The sequence below is a fragment of the Lissotriton vulgaris genome, chromosome 1_1 (genome assembly GCF_964263255.1).
Source record: "Lissotriton vulgaris chromosome 1_1, aLisVul1.2, whole genome shotgun sequence".
Lineage (NCBI taxonomy): Eukaryota > Metazoa > Chordata > Amphibia > Caudata > Salamandridae > Lissotriton > Lissotriton vulgaris.
In genome coordinates, this window is record NC_141685.1 from 2,118,128,317 (window position 1) to 2,118,149,143 (window position 20,827).

Genomic DNA, 20,827 nt, shown 5'->3' on the forward strand with positions numbered 1-20,827 from the left:
TTCACTGAGCTTCACTAACATGAGTACAGCATTGAAAGCAGCAGTGCAGCCTTCTTTAACAAAAACAGCAGATAAAGGTCAAGTGGTGACTCAGTATGCTTCTTCACACACAGAACAGGGACATTTGTTATACAAGCGTACTTTTCAATGCCTTCTCAACATATCACGGTTTCAAGGGTGCTCTTGTAGTCCTGTATGTTTCTCAATATATAAAGCCACATTTATTGATTGATGCTGTCTATGGTTGTTGTACAAGATGAGCAAACTAAAGTAAGATGGGTCGTCAGCGGACACCTTCAACTAAACAAACCAGCAATAAACAACTCATAAGGAAGATAGTTGTTCAGTGTGAGTTTGAGGCCTGTGTGATTTTGTCTGGCAGAAGATTCTTTACCTTAGCAGATAAGCTTTCAGATATCATTTTTCAAAATCTGCCGAAAGGTTGTTTCGCGCTATCCAGCTCCAGAGGATTAAGCACATTTTGATAAAGACTACAGAGTTCTTAATAGGGTGTATTCCTCTTCTTTCTTAGATCAGATTTGTATGCTTTTACATTTACCCAAGTCAGGAGGAAAGGATTTTGGATATAGGATTAATTGCAATATACACACCAAAGTGTTTTCATACCCCTCACAATCCTAATACATGGACTTCCATCCTTCTTCAGAAAATATAGCTCTCAAACCCCATATCTGTGTTATCTTTTTTTAACCAGTCTAATATGTCAGCTAAATCCAAATGTGTGACTTGCAGATCCTAGACTTCCTACATGTCCAGTCAGGAGAACTAATGACTAGGAGCAAATGACTAGTGAGTGACAGGTAATGGATTCCCTGTCCTATCATTATTAGTGATTTCAACTTAGAAATCTCAGCCCTATTCCTGAACTGGGCAGTCACTTCTTCATTGCTCGCTTAAAAGGGAATGTACACTCTGTTATGTGATTCTGTTCAATACTCCTAACTTCGACCATGCTGGCTCTTGATCACAATCCTCACTCTCCCATCCCCTGCTCCTTTATATTGACGAATGCAGACCTTACCAGCTCTTACAGACTTATCGAGAACTTGTAAGAGACATTCATATCAATTCCTCATCATTTTTCTAAGAAGGAAGTCCTTAAAAATATAATTATTGCCCTGTTTATTGGGTGTGTCTGGCGAGAGTGACATTCACCCACCTTCTTTGTAGGTCAGAGCCGAGTTTTAGACCCTCCTCTCCCACGCTATGTATTTTCAGGTTTGCATTTGTTTAGTTGTATTCTCTAATAAGTGTGGCCTCCTAATTTATGGTCCATATGGTCAAAATAGGAGCCAGAATTTCCATCTCCTCCCTGCCATATTCTTTTAGACACAGCTGACCTTGGTCCTAAGTAACAATGAGTGACTCGGTTGACTTGACTCAGTCCCAAATGAAGGAAAAGGTTTGACCGGGCTCGCTGGGGTTGGCTAGCAAAACCATTCTCCCTACTCTCATGGAGCTGCTGAACTCCTCCATTTTGAGCGGGATGGTACCTGTGACATGGAAGCATGCAATGGTAAGGGCCTTGCTAAAAAAACCTGCCCTTGACCCAGCTCACCCTAGCAATTACCGCCCGATTTCTCTGCTCCCATGGGCAGATAATATGCTGGAGAAGCACATTAATACCATCCTGACGAAGTTCCTCGAGGAAAATCATCTCCTCGATGCTTCCCAGACGGGCTTCCGCCCAAAACATGGGACAGAGACTGCTCTATTGGCTGTGACTGAGGAGGCGAGACGGATCTTGGATCGGGGGGGGGGGGTCAGTGGCAGTGATCCTCCTCGATCTGAGTGCCGCTTTTGACACGGTACATCATAAAATTCTGATGAACCGTCTCACCGACCTAGGAGTGTCCGGAGAAGCCCTGGTTTGGTTCAAGTCTTTTTTATCGGATTGAACCTTCCAGGTCTTTGACGGCACATCCGTTTCATCGAGCAGGCCTCTGGGGTGTGGAGTCCCTCAGGGTTCATCATTGAGCCCTACGCTCTTCAATGCATATATGAGGCCGCTGGCTGGGATTGTTCGTCCGCATGGTATTAACATCATTTCCTATGCGGACGACACCCAGCTGGTGGTCTCCCTTGTGCAGAAGAGTGGCCTCCAATCGCCGCCCAATCTAGCAGTGTGTTTGGAGGAGGTGAGGAGTTGGATGATGAGCTCATGTCTGAAGCTCAACGACGATAAGACCGAGCTCATGATCCTGGGCCCGGCGGCCCCCTCTACTTTGGTGCTGCTATGGCCCGCGAGCATGGGGGCGGCTCCTGCCCCCAGAGATAACATCAAAAGTCTGGGGGTATGGCTAGATAAGTTGCTGAGCTTCAATACACAGGCCACCAAGGTGGCGGCCACCTGCTTTGGCCTCCTCAGGGTGAATAAAAAAATTCTTCCCCTTCTTCCAGTTGAGACCAGGCAGATAATTATACAGGGCCCTGTTCAATCCCGCCTGGATTTTAATAACGCCCTTTATCTTGGAGCACCGGACTACACCTTGCTAAAACTTCAGCGCACCCAAAACTGTGCTGCTCGTGTGCTACTTGGAGTCCCACGAAGAACTTCAATAAAAGCTCGGCTAAGAGCGTTGCACTGGCTGCCTGTCAGGGACAGAGTAAAGTTTAAAGCTCTGTGCATTGCTCACCAAGCTCTCTGGAAAACGGGCCCAGAAATCAACTGTTCCGTGATTTCCCCCTATCTGCCCAACAAGGTGCTTCGCTCCTCGTCTGCATCTCTAGCCAAGATTCCTAGAATCTTTAGAGCCAGAGCAGGAGGACGTTCCTTCTCCTATAATGTATCAAAATTATGGAACACCCTCCCTTTGCACATGAGAAGCAACCCCAACTTAACCAGTTTCCGGAAGCAGCTTAAAACCTTCTTGTTTCAGTAACCAGAAACGTGTTGTTCATCTGAGGGCACTTTTGTTAGTCACAGCGCCTGGACGCCTGAGGGCAACTGTAGCGCTTTACAAATTTTATTTTCATTTCACAGTCAGTGCTTAGTACTGGTGATTTACAGTACAGGCTGCATATATCATGGTAATTATGTAAAGAACAAATCCATCCTGTGTTACCTTTTGAACTGCAAGCTTAGGCCTAGAATTTCTTGCAACATCCAGCTATATATAGCTGGAGCCGGACACTATTGTTTTTTTAAATTTTTATTTACTATACCGAATTTCCCATACTTTTACCCAGAATACCGAATTTCCCATACTTTTATCCAGAATAGTAAATTACACCGATAGCATATATTTTGCATTATCAACATGAAAGATCCCACCTCAAATATCAACTTTACATGTGGCCCTCTTATTTATGCAGACATTTTAGAAATGTGTTTAACCAGCAGGTGCAAAGGCACAGGATCATGTTGCCTCGTGTGAAATGTGAATATAAATATGATTAATCAATATTATTACAAAAGAGAAGGCTGCGCTCCTTGCTAGTTTAAAGCCCCAGCTTCCACAACCTACATCGCTGAGGATATTTACAAAGGCAAGCAGAAAGATTTGCATGGGATGGCATGTTGTTTCTCCTGCAGATCTGGCTTTTACGTGGCCAGATATAATCAGAAGATTGAAAAACACGCACAGGAGGTCGCTGAGAATCCAGATGTATTAACACAAGTCCCATTTCCAGAGATAACATTTTACACTGAATTGAATGAATACCATTAGAGGCGATAAGTGAGAAACTAATACTGGATAATAATGAAGGAAATAATTTTCCCTGTTCTTCTGGGATATCAGTGCAGAATCTCTGCTTGCGTAATATTGTCCCTACTACTGCACTACAATCCCCACAATTATCCACAAAGTTTTCTTTAACTTAGGTGTTTAGTTTTAAGTTTGTTTCAATAGAAATCTCCTGTTTAGCTGTTCATTGTGATTGTATGGTCTAAATTAGCTGAGTTGAAACATTATAATGCTAACCTTCTCCCATTTGAGATTCTATTTTCGTACGTAATGTCTGGAAATCATTGTGTATGTGGTTAAACTTTACGATATTCAGTTTAAAAAGAAAACTCTATCCATCATTCTTGCTAGAACTGGTGTTGTTTTGTGTGTGATAGTACTGTGTGCATATGCCTCTCTGGGCAAAGTAAGCATGCAACTTCTACTTACCAGAGGGGGTGTAGGTTCTTTGCGTGCCATGATGAGCTCTGAATACATTTTATGGTGCTGTGTGTGGGTAGCTGTTGTCTCTGTCTCAGCAATCATGCAGCAGCTGCAGGAAGAGGAAACATTGCATTAGTGTGTGGCAGTAGTTTGTGACAGTGCACCCACGGCTTCAATAGTGGTGAAAAAACATGCATCTCTAGCACGTTCCATGGCTGGTTTTGGTGTGCACAAGCTTAAGGGCTTTTTCATTTATCCCTGTGCTTTTATATAAGGCTGTGCACGGTAGTCTGTATACATCAACCAAAATGCTGTTGTGCTACTTTTGATGTGCTCAGATTGTGTGATTGGGTACATTAAAGATTTTGTGCAATGGTGGTTTGCATGGCCCTTCTGTGTATTTCACATGCTGATTTATGTATGTCTTGCTGTTCTCTGTATTTGCTTCTCACCCCTGCAACTTTATAAAAGTATGCAGCTTCAGAGATATTGTGAAATTCTGTATTGATACTGTATGCGTGGATTCCACTGTTGTGACCTTCACAGCCTGCAAAAACTGAAAAAGCACCCCATGCTTAAATGGGTATATGGTTTTCAGTTAAAACTGATTATCACCAATACAGCATCACCAAAGGGAATAATTGTTTTTCAGTAGAAACTGAAAAATGGTGGATTTGAAGCACTTTTTCTGTTATGATGCACTCTGGTGTCAAAGCAGTATAAATGGAGTGTTTAGTTTTTAGCGAATTTCTGTAATGATTGCTCCCACTATGACCCACGCTAGCCAAAGTAAGCCACTTGAGGGGAACATTTACTATTAATTCATGCATTGCAGAACAGAACGGAAACTTACTGCATTTCGTGTAAGGGAGAGAGCAGAAGTGTTCCATATTTGCAAACATATCTGCACTGACACTCTATATGCTACTTATCACCAATGCAGCCACCTTTGAACCATGGTGCAAGGGTGCATACATTGCAGGCAGGATTGTTTTGTGCAGGAATTAATAATTTCCAGCACAAAAATAATCCTTAGAGGAGTATTCCACTATCTAGGTGTACTGCATTGGAAGAGGAATTAATGAGGAGAAATTAGGATATTTTTCTCGCTACACCTCTGTTAGGAAGGCATACCATTTCGCAGCAAATCCATGTTTACAAGTCTTTGTAAATCTGGGTTTATGTAAAATACAGAGTGGATGCATTGGAACTCCCATGCACCACCGATGTAAGGCCTACCTGACGCAAACTAACAAAAGGCAGCCCTATGCTCTAGGTTTTTCTTTGAGTTTACTTAACCACCCAAATTGACTTAGGAAATGTCAAAATTATTTTGCGTCGGGCTGCACCTCAAAAGTGACTGTGATGCAAAATCATAATAAATCCGAGCCTTAATATGTCATTTTGACCACCTAAAAGGACCTGTAGCCCCCTGAACCTACTTCCACTCTGTTTAGGCGCACGGCTCACCTCACATGCTGACTGTTCACTGCACAGCTGCACATTGCTGTGGAGTGGCCAATGGGTTTGCAGCTGAACTCTGAACAGGGTCTTAATTTAGGGTATTATGTCATTCTCCATCACTGATGGGTACAAAGCTCTACTTTCTAACAGCTGAGGTATGAGGGTGATGGCAACAAAGGTCACTGAGCATATGGACGCCTCTAGAATCATTGCCTTTCTGAAATATGGTGTTTCTTGTTTTTAATTGTACATTGCAATGGTTTGTGAAGCATGCATTCACGAGCCTCATCCCATCATATTAAGGACAGGGACCATACCATGAACATCTTCAACAACCATCTCCAGGCCCAGAGGGTGCATGCACCCGTTTTGCGGGCACTGTGCTGCTTACAGCACACACATGAACTCAAAAATCTATGAGTTGTCTATGAGCTGCAGACCGTACAACTTTGGCACATAAAGAGGCAGCCACAGCTCTGTCCTCTAGCATGTGCTACAAACTACACAATATGAGAAAAACAGGTGCACGGATGCATTCCAAGTGTGCATACTACATTAGTACTTGTTCTTGATACAGCCCCAGCATCACCCAGTTCTACTGGGTCTACAAAAAGTCAGTATACAAGTTTTTCATGTAGTCGAGTCACTCAGAGCATGGGTACATGCCTGTTTACCATGCAGGAGCATGATATATTAAATGCAGGCACTAAAGAATGTGCATTTACTTCCTAATTAACCATCATATTCCGGTAAAATATTTGAACTATACCACGCACCTTACTGTAGAATATAACACTGCACTGTATGTTCACAACATGTGTTCCCACTCTTTGATCAGTTTAACATTTGTATTCAGTACATCAGTTGCGTTTACATACTCTAAGAAAGCATATATGTGACATTTTAACCCAATCATACTTCCCCTTTACACTATTCTTTTGTAAAAAATCCTTTGGCTACGTGAGTGTTTGCCCAAGTTGAGGTCTTGGTGGGTTGGTTCTCATCTCCTTTTATTGCGTCAACGTGTTTTGTTAGAACTGTTCAGTGCTTTTTACATTGAGGCACTGCATGCCAAGGCAGATGTTGTTATTCCACCTCTTAGTCTCCAGTTGCGGCTCTCTATATCCTATCATCCATGCCACTTTTTTGTGGAAACAGTGTGTCTTAGGTGCCATAATTTTTGCAGCTTTTCAAGAGGCCACTGAATTCTTCATGGTTTAGATTTCAGCTTCCAAGTGAAGCTGGATTCATGTGTAAGAATGCCATGTCTAATTGTGTAACATAAGAAATCATTTTGATAAATAGACATATCAAGAAGTTGTTGCTGAATATTGTTTCCTTACTATGTAGCATTATTTGCTTTTTAGGTCAGGCATTAGCCAAGACCTTTTGATTTTTCTAAACTTACTTAAAAATAATATAAGTTTATAAGGAGTTTCAGACAGCTCTTTTCGTTCACTGGTCTGTTTGAATTTTTCCACCTCTCACTACATTATGCAGCATGGACAGTAGGTCAGCCCACTTTAGGCATTAGCCAATTTCATTGTAAGTGTCGTCATTCTGGGCCCGATGTAGGTCGGTCGGTAACGGCCGAAAATTGGTATTTTCGACCGTTACCGATCGGTAAAAAGGTGAATGGCATGTAGGGGGCTTTATTTTACCGAATCGGTAAAATTACCGATTCGGTAATTTTACCGATTCGGTAAAATAAGGAATCGGTAAATTTACCGATTCGGAGCCACCCATATGTAGGTGGGACTCTTCAGAGTCCCAGGAGCCTTAACGAATCGGTATTTTACCATCAAATCCAATTTGATGGTAAAATACCGATTCTGGTGTGCATGCACATGTGTGCATGCACACCTATGCCATGTGACAGGCCGACCTGCCCTTAGGGCAGGTATGCCTGCCACATGACACCCGTGCCTGTTTTGGGGGTGTCAGAGGGTGTCAAAGTGACACCCCCTGCACCCTTTTGAAATTCGGTATTTACCGCTTCAAAGCCCATAGGAATGAATGGGCATTACCGATTTCGGTATTTACCGAATCGGTAAATACCGAATTCATCCGATTCGGTATTCCAGCACATCTGGAATACCTACATGTCGGACCCATTGATTTACCGATTTTAAATTACCGAATCGGTAAAATTCGGTAATTTAAAATCGGTAAATCTTTCCTACTACATCTGGCCCTCTGTTCTTTCACAAAGAGCAAATCTGCACACAAATTAGTTCCCTTCAGTTCAGGGGACTTCCATGGCAATGTCTGCTTTAGGAAACCAAAAATATTCATGATTTTAGCCCGTGTTCTTTATATTGATACATGCACAAGAGTTCCTCCAACAATGATTTTTTACAAAAACCATGTTAAAACAAGAATTGACAAGGCCAAAAGACTAGCAGCCAATGGCATACCTATTGTCTTTTCCAGTACTTGTTATATATAGGAGTTGTGCATGCAGGTAATTAATATTCAGTATCGACAGGTTGAACATTTCTTGGAAGATGTCAAGAGTAGCTGAGGAGAGCTACAACTTCTCTTCTAACGTTCTGTGTTCCTCAGAATCTCCCATGCAAAGAGGTCACTTCTTTCATATAAGTTCAAAATGGTTTGAACTTACATTAACTGTAGGATAAAGAAGTGCTGTATAGTTGTTTTTATGTAAAGTTGGACCATCAAAGGTGGTGTTGATGCCTATCCAATTTTCTAATAACTTGGTGGTAATCTCTCCATTGTCCCATGATTGGTTATGGGGACCTATATAATGGTATAAGAGTTGGAATGACCTTCATAGAAGGTACAGAATATGATTACAAATGCACAGTTTTAAATATAAAGTGATAAAAATAACATCGATAGTAGCACTTAATATTGAGCAGCTTCAAGAATTAGTATGTATGTGATACAGAAACAGACAGATAAGCTAAGCCTATTTAAATATGTGTGGATATGTGTGTGTATATATATATATTTCAGTGGTGTGTTTCATTAAAAAAACATGCAAAATAATGATTTCTCATTTTTTTCGCCAGCTATGAAGATGTGAAGGCGAACATTTTCAGCACTGTTTTCTTTCTGAGAGCTAAGATACCTGTGGAGGTTGTTCTGTATGGGTAGTCATTTTACCTATGAAGAAGCATAGTCTCTACTGACATTCTTTACTTGTTCGACACAACTGTTGATGAGCACTCGTTTGGATATTCAGGTTGTGGAGTCTCACACCACGCATCTGTGCTGTGTCAGCACCAATGTTTCTACTGCTTGCTGAATTTGAGATGTTTGAGATGTTTGAAAGTTTTTGAGTTTCTATCATCGTAATAAAACAAAAGATTGGGTGAACTATACCATCTTGAAGTAGCAAGGCAAACTATGTGGTGTAGCAGGAAAATAAAAAGGTATCAGCTTGAGTATTCCATAGAACAAGTTTACGTACTGCTTGCTCATAAAATGAATATCAATCAACAGGTTGGGACTCTTGCAGGCCTGAAAAGCGGGCCTGCTCAAATGCTTCAGGTTGTTCAGTTCAGACAAGCAGTCCCTCAGAACAGTGTATTTCTGGTGCTTGCCATGTTGACTGTAAGTCCTCTGGAAGTCTTTAATAAATAGTTTCCAATTGGCATTTAGTCATCAAGAACGTAATGTCTCTGTTTCTGTTGAAGATTTTTAATTTCTTTTTCAGCTGCATTTTTGAATGTTCTCTAAATTGGTTCTTTTTGTTGAGCAAAAGTGTAAATACTCAATAGGACTGTAAATATAGATCTCTTGATTAGTTCTAGACTCATCAATATTATATTTTTGATAATTTTTCAGGCATGGCATTTATTGGCAACAATTTACGAATGCACCACGGATATATATAAAGAAGGTGTTCTAGGCTGTGATGAGAGAATGTAAAGGTTTTGAAACAGATCATTTACTTTGGTTGTTCTTATACTGTTGTATTTATGGTTTACCGCGTAGAACTCTGTATGTGCACTTCAACTTTGTTAGTGAAACAAAATGTTTTTTTGTGTACTTATTAATGTAAATATTTTTCATTTTAGTGTACAACGTTGTCAACTTTGAAACACTGCAAATGTGATATGTGTATTGTTTGTATCTCTATTTGTATTCCCTATTGCCTTATTCACTTGAAGGTTATCCTTGTTAATAAAACGGGATTAACACATCAAAAACATGTAATTCTTTTTTGTTTTGTTCATTGTACTTCATAAGAAAATATGTTTCAAGCCCAACACCAAATTTACCTACAGTTGCAATTAAATTGTGAGCAATATAAGTAATATAAGAAATGTGAATTGTTATTACTGTTTTAAGTATAACAGAGGGGGTGATGGAGCGGTAATTTCTTCTGGTAATTTCTCAATGCAAAACCCTCATGCTACCTCTAATTTAGCGCTGAAAAAGGTGTTGGGCCCTTCACACCATGTATTACCTTCAGGAGACTTTAAATAAAGATGAACAGTCAAAAATGCAATTATTATTTAAGCCAATAAAGAGAGTTGTTGAGTATTTAAAGGGTTTTATTTTCTAGTCAAAAGTTAATTTTTCTCTGACCCTTTATTCATTAGTAAAATATCAATCCGGTTAAGAATTTGGAAAACAGGAAAAATAGCATTAATACAGAACATATTACAGTCTGCATATAAGCATTACATATAGGAAAGAAAATGTGGTGCAAAATTTCAGTTAAAACTCTTAAAGAGTTTCTAAGAAAAATAGTCTTGCAAGGCTAATCAAAAATCAAATAGTTTGCAAAAATCTCTCATTAAGAGAAATAAATGCATAAGTCAAATAAATCTTTTCAGACCTAATTAATTAGTTAAACCATAAACTTATAGTTTAGCATCTAAATCTAAAAAGCCTTTCTTTCTGTTGCTGTTCTTCTGCATCTGTCTGTGTCTAAAAAGCAAAAAAAAAAAAAAGTTGTGCGCGGGCTTGAAGATTTAAAAAGTCGGTCTTGCTATCCGATTTGACACAGGAGAAACCAGGCATTGCGCCGTGACTATTAGCCCCGAAGAAGCCCCAGGCCTGCTGGCCGATTAGGGGTGAAACACGTGTTGGCTGTTCACTTCATGTGCCAATAAATACGCTCTTCACTAACTAATGTGATTTTATTGGAATTATTCCAAAGAAGAAACATTTAAATCTTCAAGCCCCGACACAACTTTTTTATTCTCTACCTAAACAAGGGGGTAAGGGGTGTCCCCCTGCCGAGGGCTGAAGCGCAAACAGATTGGAAGCTCATTAAACTGGCTAGTAAGGGCGTGTGATCTTGTTACCCCTTCAACCTGTGCAACTGTGTCTAAAAAGCAAGCAGGGAGTGAGACAGCCCCTCCTTCACCAGACCTCAAAGGAATGTGGCCTGCAGTGTCAAAATATGATGTGAAAGCAAGAAACCTCCCCCTGACTCTCCTCGGACGCAAACCCCGCCCTTCAGCAATCTCCCGGGACGTTTCTCGTACCTAACACATAGAATGTCTGGTCTAAGCTGTTCCTTCTCTCATGAGCTCACACACACCCCTAATGAGCCTAGAAGCCAAAGCCCCTCCAGAGAGGTCATTATTTATACTCTAAATCTTGGCAGTCCACACAAAAATGTTACATCTTCAGGAAAACCTGTACGTGATTGGTCAGCCACAATAGCATGAGTTCTCACCACCCTGACTCGTTCTAAAAACCTGACTATACCAGTTTTAACAAAAGAAGCATACATGAATAATACATTTATAAACATTTGCAACATTTACTAGGAAAAATGTTTCTATAGTTTTCCTTTCTTCCGGTCACAGCGCAGTCAGGACGGATACTTTATCTAACTGGTACATTGGCACAATCACATGAATGTACAGTTCAAGATGTCCTTGACTCCCTCGTGGTTTGAGTCAAGCTGGTGTCTGCGCATGCTCTCCTCTCTTTCAAAGCAAGCCATAGCCTTACTGGTTTCACAGGCAGCCATTTAATGGTAGGCCCAAAAATAAAACAAACACAAATAGAATATTAATTTCATGTAAATCATCCCATTATGTTTCCCAACTCCATACTAATACCCCTTATAAATGTTTACCTAGGCAAGCTATTAGTGTAAAGCAGCTTTTCTATTATTTATGACAACATGCAAAATTAATGTGCAACATAACATTTTTATGCTTTAGTGTAAAATTTAAAAGCACACACAGTTAATATAGCGCACACAGTTAATACAGCCCACACAGCAACATGCTTTTAGTGTTTTAGATAGCTTTTCATGCAAAAAAGCATTTAGCCCCCTGTGTAGTGTTTGGTGCATTATTAATTCACAAACATTATAAAAAGAGGTGTTATTAACTGAAAATATTTATCAAAATATGCAACAAGTCAAAGTCTCTTAAGACAGAAATAGTGCATTTAGATTATAAGGGATGAGCTGGGAAGAGAGAAACACATTCTATTAATCTTCAAAGCTAAAAAGGCCACTTTTCTCTACACTGGAAAAAACACATGTTAATTCAGCAAAAGCATTTCAGACTGAATAGGCCTCACTTTCATGTTTTTCATGTGCCATGGTTTTAACTTGCACCAACATGTGTGCGGCAATTTAAATGCAGTCTGTCTGAAGCACAAAAAATAAAACAATGCCTGACTGCAGATGAAATCTGCTCCATCTTTTAAATGTATATATGGTAGTCACCATACATGCTATGTCAATTTCAATGTTAAAGTGGAACTAGAAATATCAATTTGATACCACTGCTGAACACATCTTTTGTCTAATTTTGAGACAGCAAGTCTGATGTATGTATAGTACTAGAAGGTAGCCATTAATAACTACTGGCACCTGGGGTTCTTCTAGTGTATTCAGAATTGTCATTTAAGGCTAGAGTCATCCAGTGGTATTTATCAGCCATTCATATACAATGCTTAGCTGAGATTGGAGTCTTTACATTTGTCAGAGTAGTGCTTCCACTTCTCTCTCTCTCCAGTCCGTATTTTGCTTCTTTGCTCCTGACAGTTTGTATTACCGTTCCTTTTTAGTATGGTTGTAAAGCCACTATCACAGTGTGCAGCATTGTCTGGGCAAAAAGTTTCTCTCTCAGAGTATCTGTGTCGATCTCCAGGGAGCTGAAATGTTTCTCATCACAAATACTGTGTCCAATGAAAGCATAGAATAGCAAATATTGTAATTTCCCTTCCCAAAGACGGCCTTCCTAATTTCAAATAACTGTGCTTTGTAGAACGGTAAGTGCTGTAGGCGTCGTGATAGAAAGTGGAATGTAAAAAAAGTATTAGTCCAAGCACATATTTTAAATAAATTAGAAATGTATCCATTTGTTGCTCTCAACTCAAACACATTATTTAAATATATTTCGAGTCTCTGTAGGCTTAATAAGTCACTAAAAAGCACTAGAACACAACCATTTACCAAATCAATTTGTGGCTACTAAAATAGGATTGGTAGATGGATGTAGCAGATTACTGCTGTAATTGAATACCAGTCACAATAATAAGAATTGCAGTCAAATAACTCAGTGGTCAATAGAAGGCCTTGTCATCTGCACCAATAGAGACTCAAACATTGGTGAAGATATAAGAGGGATATGTTGGTGGTCTTTGGTGTAAATGTAATATTGGCCGTTATAATGTGTGCACTGGCAAAACAGCAACATTAGATATTCTTAGAAGAAAATGACAACTACTGTATTTTGATATTTAGTTTGAGTCTATATTGTCTATCATTTTAGTTTTGGCTTATATATTCTTTTTAAAATGGAAAATCACCCATTCTATAAACAGATGGTAAAATGCCATTGATTTCTGAACTATTTGAAATTTAAAGTTTTCCTCAGTACGTTTTCATGACTGAGGTAGTGAAATGAATCTCCTGCAGGCATTTCCAGAAGTATCGAAAAGCAAGAAAGTTGTGACTCAGTGGTCTAAATCTTAATATGTATGGACTGTAGTCTTTTGTGATGAAAAACAATGCTGGAAAATGGCAGATTTAGAATGTAAGTTGATTTTCTTTTCATGTCCGATTTTCGGGTTCCTAAACTGTTTACTTGGTCATTCTTCCAGTTAAAATTCTAAAAACTATATTTTGTAACAAACATACTGCTGTTAGAGTGCAAGAGGTACTAGAGCATGTCAAAGAGCGGCCTTTGGAGGCAAAAAACTACCAACCTGCTGTATGAGCATCCTGTAATAGTTACCTTTATCAGAGTGGGAAAGAGTTACGTTTCTAGGAGGGCATAGTCCAAAAGGGTTAGTAATGCAGGGCGTCATTTACGAGGCCCCTAGCAGCACTTTTCCTTCGCTGCATTGTCACTTTTATGATCCTACGGTTGGGCAATGTGGCACAGCATATTTACAAGGCCACGCAAAGCCACTTTCCAAGGTTTTTCACAGCCTTCTAAATATGTGCCCCTTTCACTCAGAACAGTATGTGAAAAGAGCGTTCTTGGGTGTTGCGGTGGCTGGGTGTTCCCAGGCAACACCCATAGAATTTGAAGCATTCCCAGAGTAAACGCAAACCTGGGAATGCGTCAGCTTCTAACGCCACCCCATTAGGGAGGTGCAACGAGGAGAAATATCCATATTTCTCCTTGTTTTTCCTCTTTCTATGTGTGCTGCATGCTGTAGCACACATAAAAAGAGGAAAACACCTCTCATGATTGTTTTGGTGCAGGTAGGTGTCCCTTCCTGCACAAAAACTCTCACCCCTACAATACAGCCACCCTTGCACCATGGAACAAGGGTGCCTGTGTTGGCGCATGGCTGGCCAATGTGCTGCAGCATTGGGGAAAAGGACAGGAATGCGCAGTAGCTCATAGAAACGGAACATTCCTGCCCTTTTCTTTTGACACAGGGCAGCGCGCAAGATTCTTTGCGGCACTGCCCTGCACCAAAACCTCATAAATGAGACCTGCAATCTCTTTAGCAATGCTTGCTAGGGGTAAGAGTATGAAGGCTAGGCTATCAGGAAGGAAACGCCTAAAATCGATAATACTAAGTGCAGTTTCTATCTGTAATTGTGCCATGCTCACAGCAACCAGTTTCCACCTCCGGAAATCAAATGAGGGTGGTATTAGGTTTGCATGGTTTGCATAGTTTATGTGTATTGCCTAATTTCCTGCTTCCTGCAACACAGTAGACACAGGTAAGTCAGAGTCCTGTACTTTTTTTACATTATAGTTGCTCAGGTTTGATGTAGCCACACCAGATGTGTTGAAATTCAGTCTTATGCATGCTACCACTAAACATTCATGCTCCTTTTTAGGTCTCGCCCTGGAATTCGCATCCGAAGGATGCGTCCAGGGTCGGAGACTTATAGCTGCCTGACACCGGGGAATGAGGGACACAAAACTGTGACGAGCGTGGATTGAGCTGCGTGCACGCGCGTCAACATTCACGCATGCGCACATCACAGCCGCGCACATCACAGTCACAGCCACACCTCCTCCCTCCCCCCCCCTTCGCCGCCGCCGCCGCACCTACACACACACACACAGAGCAGGCTGTTCACAACACATGCACACGCAGGCAGACACTAGCGCACACATACAGACACACACTACACCTCCCCAGGCGGCCCCCCCCCCCGCCCGCCGCCGCCGCCGCCCCCCAGCCGCCGCCGCCCCCGCCCCCCCAGCCGCCGCCGCCCACACACGAGAGTACACGCACAGACAATCCCCCCGCCCCGCCCCGCCTGCAAGCTCTCACTTACCGGCTCGGTGTGCAGGTTCCTGGGCCGTCTTTTGGCACGCCGCAGGGGTCTCCTCACCACTCGGGAGCCCCGTGTTGCCTCTGTTACCATGCAGTCTGCCCTCGCTCTTTCGCCCGGTCTCTCTGAAGCGCCCCGGGACTTCAGCGTGAAGCCTGCATGTTTCGGACGTCCTCCTCGGCAGTTACTTCCTGTTTCTTTGACGAGCCCCGCCCACGTCCAAACAAAGGCTGCCTGACTTCCAGAGTGCGCCCGCGATGAAGAGACGGCCATTTTGTCAGCACACAAGCACCTAGCACTGTGTTTATTTGCATACTGGACTGTCACTGTGCTTTCGGTAACGACGTACAGCTTCGGAGACTGCACACGTTGTAAGCATATTGTGGTGCACGTACAACAGACAGCTGAGTGCATAATCAATCTATGTGAGCAAAGAACATGTTTTCATAACCCTTGCTATCCTTTCCATTTAATTGTTTTGTTCCATTATTTGATTACATTTCCTGATATTTGACAAATGATTTCCGTGTACATGCAGAGGATTAAGCAATTGCAGTGAAAGGACACGCTTATGATGCTATCGCTAATTCTGTGGTTTTATGTATGTCCTGGTGAAATTTCTGTTACACAGTGTAATCTCAGTTAATTTCTGGCATTTGCTTTACATTTGTGATGAAATCATGGCAATTACGTGATTACACCGTGACCAGATCAAGTAAAGAAGCTTCTGTTCGGGTCAATATCCCATGGCATAAACACAGGAAACAAGGTTTGCAAAGAGAACGTGTGCAGATGCTGTTCGTGCACGCGTGATTTTGCGACTTTTTCTTAGTGCAAAATATGTCCTTGTATCCAAGAATGAATGCGAGGATGTACATGGCAAAACAGCTGCCAAATGCTGGACCGATGTTTTTTTGTTATTTCGTGTACTTATTGAAGAATTCCATGTATTTTTTGCAAAAGAATTTACGCAAATATCGCACACTCCTAATATTATATTACATTTCCTATTAATTATCACACACCATTTGCACACAATTGCTAAGGTTATTCTTTCTGAAGGATTTATCTTCATGTTGGGTTTTTTGTTTTCATTATGACGGAAATGAACCTCAACTACGCAGCTAGGGCATGTTTAAAAAAAAATTATTTCTGAATGCAGTGCACATTTTGTGCCTTGCTTCTCTTGGAGCGTGGGGACGCAGAGCCTACATGGAGTGGCTGTATAAAGGACATAGCACCACTTTTTATTGAATAGAAGGTCAATATTTTATTAAGCGTAACATGAGCATACGTGCATAGAGGATGGGCTGGTGGAAGGCTGGGAGAGAATTACAGGCAGTGATGCGGAGAATTTCCCCGTGTTCGTTGATTACAGTTTCCAAGCAGCTGTGAGCACCAAGAGATTACGGTGCGTCCGCTCTTGTTCCTTGAAGACTCTTACTCTAGCGCTCTCTAGTTTGCTGTCTTGCCTGTGGGCATTTGTCCCCAGCCAGATTGCATCTTTAATCTGTGTGGTTTCTGCATGTCGTAAACTCTATCCCAATATTAATAGCTTTTTCGTTTTTTTTTCCTTTCTAATTTACATGCGCTTAATTTATTTCATGCCAGCCTTTTAAATCAGAAACGCGCTCCGATTAAGGTCCATTGAGAGCTTTACATTACTGTTGCATGTGTGAGTGCAGAGTGCGTGCAGAGTGACAGTGAGTGCAGAGTGCGTGCAGAGTAACAGTGAGTGCAGAGTGAGTGCAGAGTGAGTGCAGAGTGACAGTGAGTGCGGAGTGACAGTGAGTGCGGAGTGACAGTGAGTGCAGAGTGACAGTGAGTGCAGAGTGACAGTGAGTGCAGAGTGACAGTGAGTGCAGAGTGCGTGCAGAAACAGTGAGTGCAGAGTGTGTGCAGAGTGCAGAGTGCGTGCAGAGTGACAGTGAGTGCAGAGTGACAGTGAGTGCAGAGTGACAGTGAGTGCAGAGTGACAGTGAGTGCAGAGTGACAGTGAGTGCAGAGTGCGTTCAGAAACAGTGAGTGCAGAGTGCGTGCAGAGTGACAGTGAGTGCAGAGTGCGTGCAGAGTGACAGTGAGTGCAGGGTGAGTGCAGAGTGCGTGCAGAGTGACAGTGAATGCAGAGTGAGTGCAGAGTGACAGTGAGTGCAGAGTGAGTGCAGTGACAGTGAGTGCAGAGTGACAGTGAGTGCAGAGTGACAGTGAGTGCAGAGTGACAGTGAGTGCAGAGTGACAGTGAGTGCAGAGTGCGTGCAGAAACAGTGAGTGCAGAGTGCGTGCAGAGTGACAGTGAGTGCAGGGTGCGTGCAGAGTGACAGTGAGTGCAGGGTGAGTGCAGAGTGACAGTGAGTGCAGAGTGACAGTGAGTGCAGAGTGACAGTGAGTGCAGAGTGACAGTGAGTGCAGAGTGCGTGCAGAAACAGTGAGTGCAGAGTGCGTGCAGAGTGACAGTGAGTGCAGAGTGCGTGCAGAGTGACAGTGAGTGCAGAGTGCGTGCAGAGTGACAGTGAGTGCAGAGTGCGTGCAGAGTGACAGTGAGTGCAGAGTGACAGTGAGTGCAGAGTGACAGTGCGTGCAGAGTGACAGTGAGTGCAGAGTGACAGTGAGTGCAGAGTGACAGTGAGTGCAGAGTGACAGTGAGTGCAGAGTGCGTGCAGAGTGACAGTGAGTGCAGAGTGCGTGCAGAGTGACAGTGAGTGCGGAGTGACAGTGCGTGCAGAGTGACAGTTAGTGCAGAGTGCGTGCAGAGTGACAGTGAGTGCGGAGTGACAGTGCGTGCAGAGTGACAGTGCGTGCAGAGTGACAGTGAGTGCAGAGTGACAGTGAGTGCAGAGTGCGTGCAGAGTGACAGTGAGTGCAGAGTGTGTGCAGAGTGACAGTGAGTGCAGAGTGCGTGCAGAGTGACAGTGAGTGCAGAGTGCGTGCAGAGTGACAGTGAGTGCAGAGTGAGTGCAGAGTGACAGTGAGTGCGGAGTGACAGTGAGTGCGGAGTGACAGTGAGTGCAGAGTGACAGTGAGTGCAGAGTGACAGTGAGTGCAGAGTGAGTGCAGAGTGAGTGCAGAGTGACAGTGAGTGCGGAGTGACAGTGAGTGCGGAGTGACAGTGAGTGCAGAGTGACAGTGAGTGCAGAGTGACAGTGAGTGCAGAGTGACAGTGAGTGCAGAGTGACAGTGAGTGCAGAGTGACAGTGAGTGCAGAGTGCGTGCATAAACAGTGAGTGCAGAGTGCGTGCAGAGTGCAGAGTGCGTGCAGAGTGACAGTGAGTGCAGAGTGACAGTGAGTGCAGAGTGCGTGCAGTGACAGTGAGTGCAGAGTGCGTGCAGAGTGACAGTGAGTGCAGAGTGCGTGCAGAGTGACAGTGAGTGCAGAGTGACAGTGAGTGCAGAGTGACAGTGAGTACAGTCACTCAGCACCACCACATTATCACTCAGAACCACCACAGCACCACTCAGAACCACCACAGCACCACTCAGCACCACCACAGCATCACTCAGCACCACCACAGCACCACCACAGCACCACCATAGCACCACTCAGCACCACCACAGCATCACTCAGCATCACCACAGCCCCATTCAGCACCACCACAGCCCCATTCAGCAGCACCACAGCATCACTCAGCACCACCACAGCACAAATATGTTCTCTCAATGTTTCAAGCTTTATTACAAATGTCACAAAAAGATGTTAATATTTCACTTCTGTTCTTGGATTTCGTTACAATAAAATACACTGAACATAATCTTCACAAAAGTTATTTACAAAAGTTTAAGCTATTGCCATTATAAATTACAATCACTTTTATTAAGTATTAAAAAAAATTAAAAGCCATTGTTATTTGTAATATCAATACATCTAAGTCACGTAAATACAAATGTTGCATTACAAATGCTATAGGTGTCACATTTGCGAAAGTTATAACTATTGGCATTGTAAATGACAAAGCTATTAATTTAGCTATTTTCAAAACCAACACATAAATGAACATTTGGTGAATTACCATTAAAATATTTGACTTTTTTACTAAGATATTATTGTACTCTTTTATGCAAACAAAATTTAGATACTGCATAAATAACTTTAATAAAACATATTTTATATATAGCTTTTTATGTAAAAAAATAACTATAGCACAAAGCAAAAAACAATTGCCATTTACAATGCTAATAGCTCAAACTTAAATAATGCGAGACCTATTGCATTGCAAATGCTTGTTTTTGTGAGGGAATGGGTTTGAGTTGAGAGAACAGGAAGCAGTGGCGCTCTGAGCGGTATGATCTCTTGAGTTATAATGTTCGTGCAGTGGGCATATGGTGCAATACAGGACAGGGGAACACAAACCCAAGAAGAAAAACACTCCTGTGTAGGAATAGGGAGGCCTAGACCAAAATAGAAGAAAAAGCAGATCCTGTGCACACGCTAGAAAAATAGGTTGTCCTGATGTCAGGATGCAATATTACATACAAGAAGGCTAAGTATGTCAAAGTTCAAAAGGCAAGCACAAATGTTTGTGTATGTAAAGAAGTCTTTAATAAATCAATTGTTGGTCAGTACAGAAAATAATAGCCAGCCGACACGTGTTTCGTCACACCGTGAGGGAGGTGAGACTCATCAGGGCTGCTAGGTTGAAAGGCAACTCAGGTTAGTCGTGGCGAGCTCCAGTATGGAGACGGCCACGATAAGAAATTGAAGCCGAGTTACAAGAACACCCCATTCCTCAAATGGGGGAATGGAAGAAAAGGACGGATGCGTCCAAAAACCTTCCAGAGGGTACTTGTAAACAAATCGTAGGGAGCGCAGCAGATCCATGCGTCCGTGGATCGTGGTCCGGGTCCACTACCCGAACCACGTCATCACCCGAGGTGTGGGTAAAAAAATGAATGTTTTGCAACCATAATTTGGTTGCAAACATTCATACACAGCATTGCAATTCCTATTTGAATGGAACGCCCTAAACACACCCCTTTGAAATTCTCAACTGCTAAACACAAATTGCGATTGTACATATGAAAAGGCGTTTTTGTGGTCAGAAACGGACAGATTCTGTGAATCAGGCCTTTTCTGACCTCAAAATGTTTTTGTACGTATGGCCTGAGTTGTTTGACTGTGGCAGAGAGAGGCCGCAGTATAAATGTGCGTTTTGACTGAGATCCTGCCACATAAAAGCAATCAGATTCCTTTCAGGAAACAGGTTTCTTTGTGGGATAACTAGCATATCCATGGAAGTTTAGAACTTGCAGCCAGGCCTTCCTCAGAAGAAAATGCCTACAATACACGAAAAAACAATATTACAGGTTTATCCAAGTTGAGAACCCTAGGCCAATTAAACTAATTTAGTTCAAAAAGAGTAAAATGTTGTGATGCATCTGCATTACAAAAAATGTGCTGTGGGAATTAAGGTATGAACTTAAAAAATACCCATGGCACTCTGTTTTCAATGTGGGCCAACAATGCGCTATTCTTAGCACTTGCTTAAGTTTTATATCTCATGTTAAAAGAGAATAATGTAATTGGAAGCGAAACGGG

At 42.2% G+C, this 20,827-nt stretch overlaps 1 protein-coding gene across 2 annotated transcripts in view; it reads left to right on the forward strand.

Annotated features, from left to right (window-relative positions):
• CRY1 (cryptochrome circadian regulator 1) overlaps positions 1 to 9,775 on the forward strand; it is a 126,803-nt gene extending 117,028 nt beyond the window's left edge. For both annotated transcript variants that reach the window (XM_086921610.1, XM_086921617.1), the window contains one exon: positions 8,633 to 9,775. Coding sequence is in view for 1 of the 2 variants with exons in the window: in XM_086921617.1 (XP_086777743.1) it covers positions 8,633 to 8,646 (14 nt within the window). In the remaining variant the exon portion in view is untranslated. The remainder of the gene's footprint in view (positions 1 to 8,632) is intronic.
• The last annotated feature ends 11,052 nt before the right edge of the window (positions 9,776 to 20,827 follow it).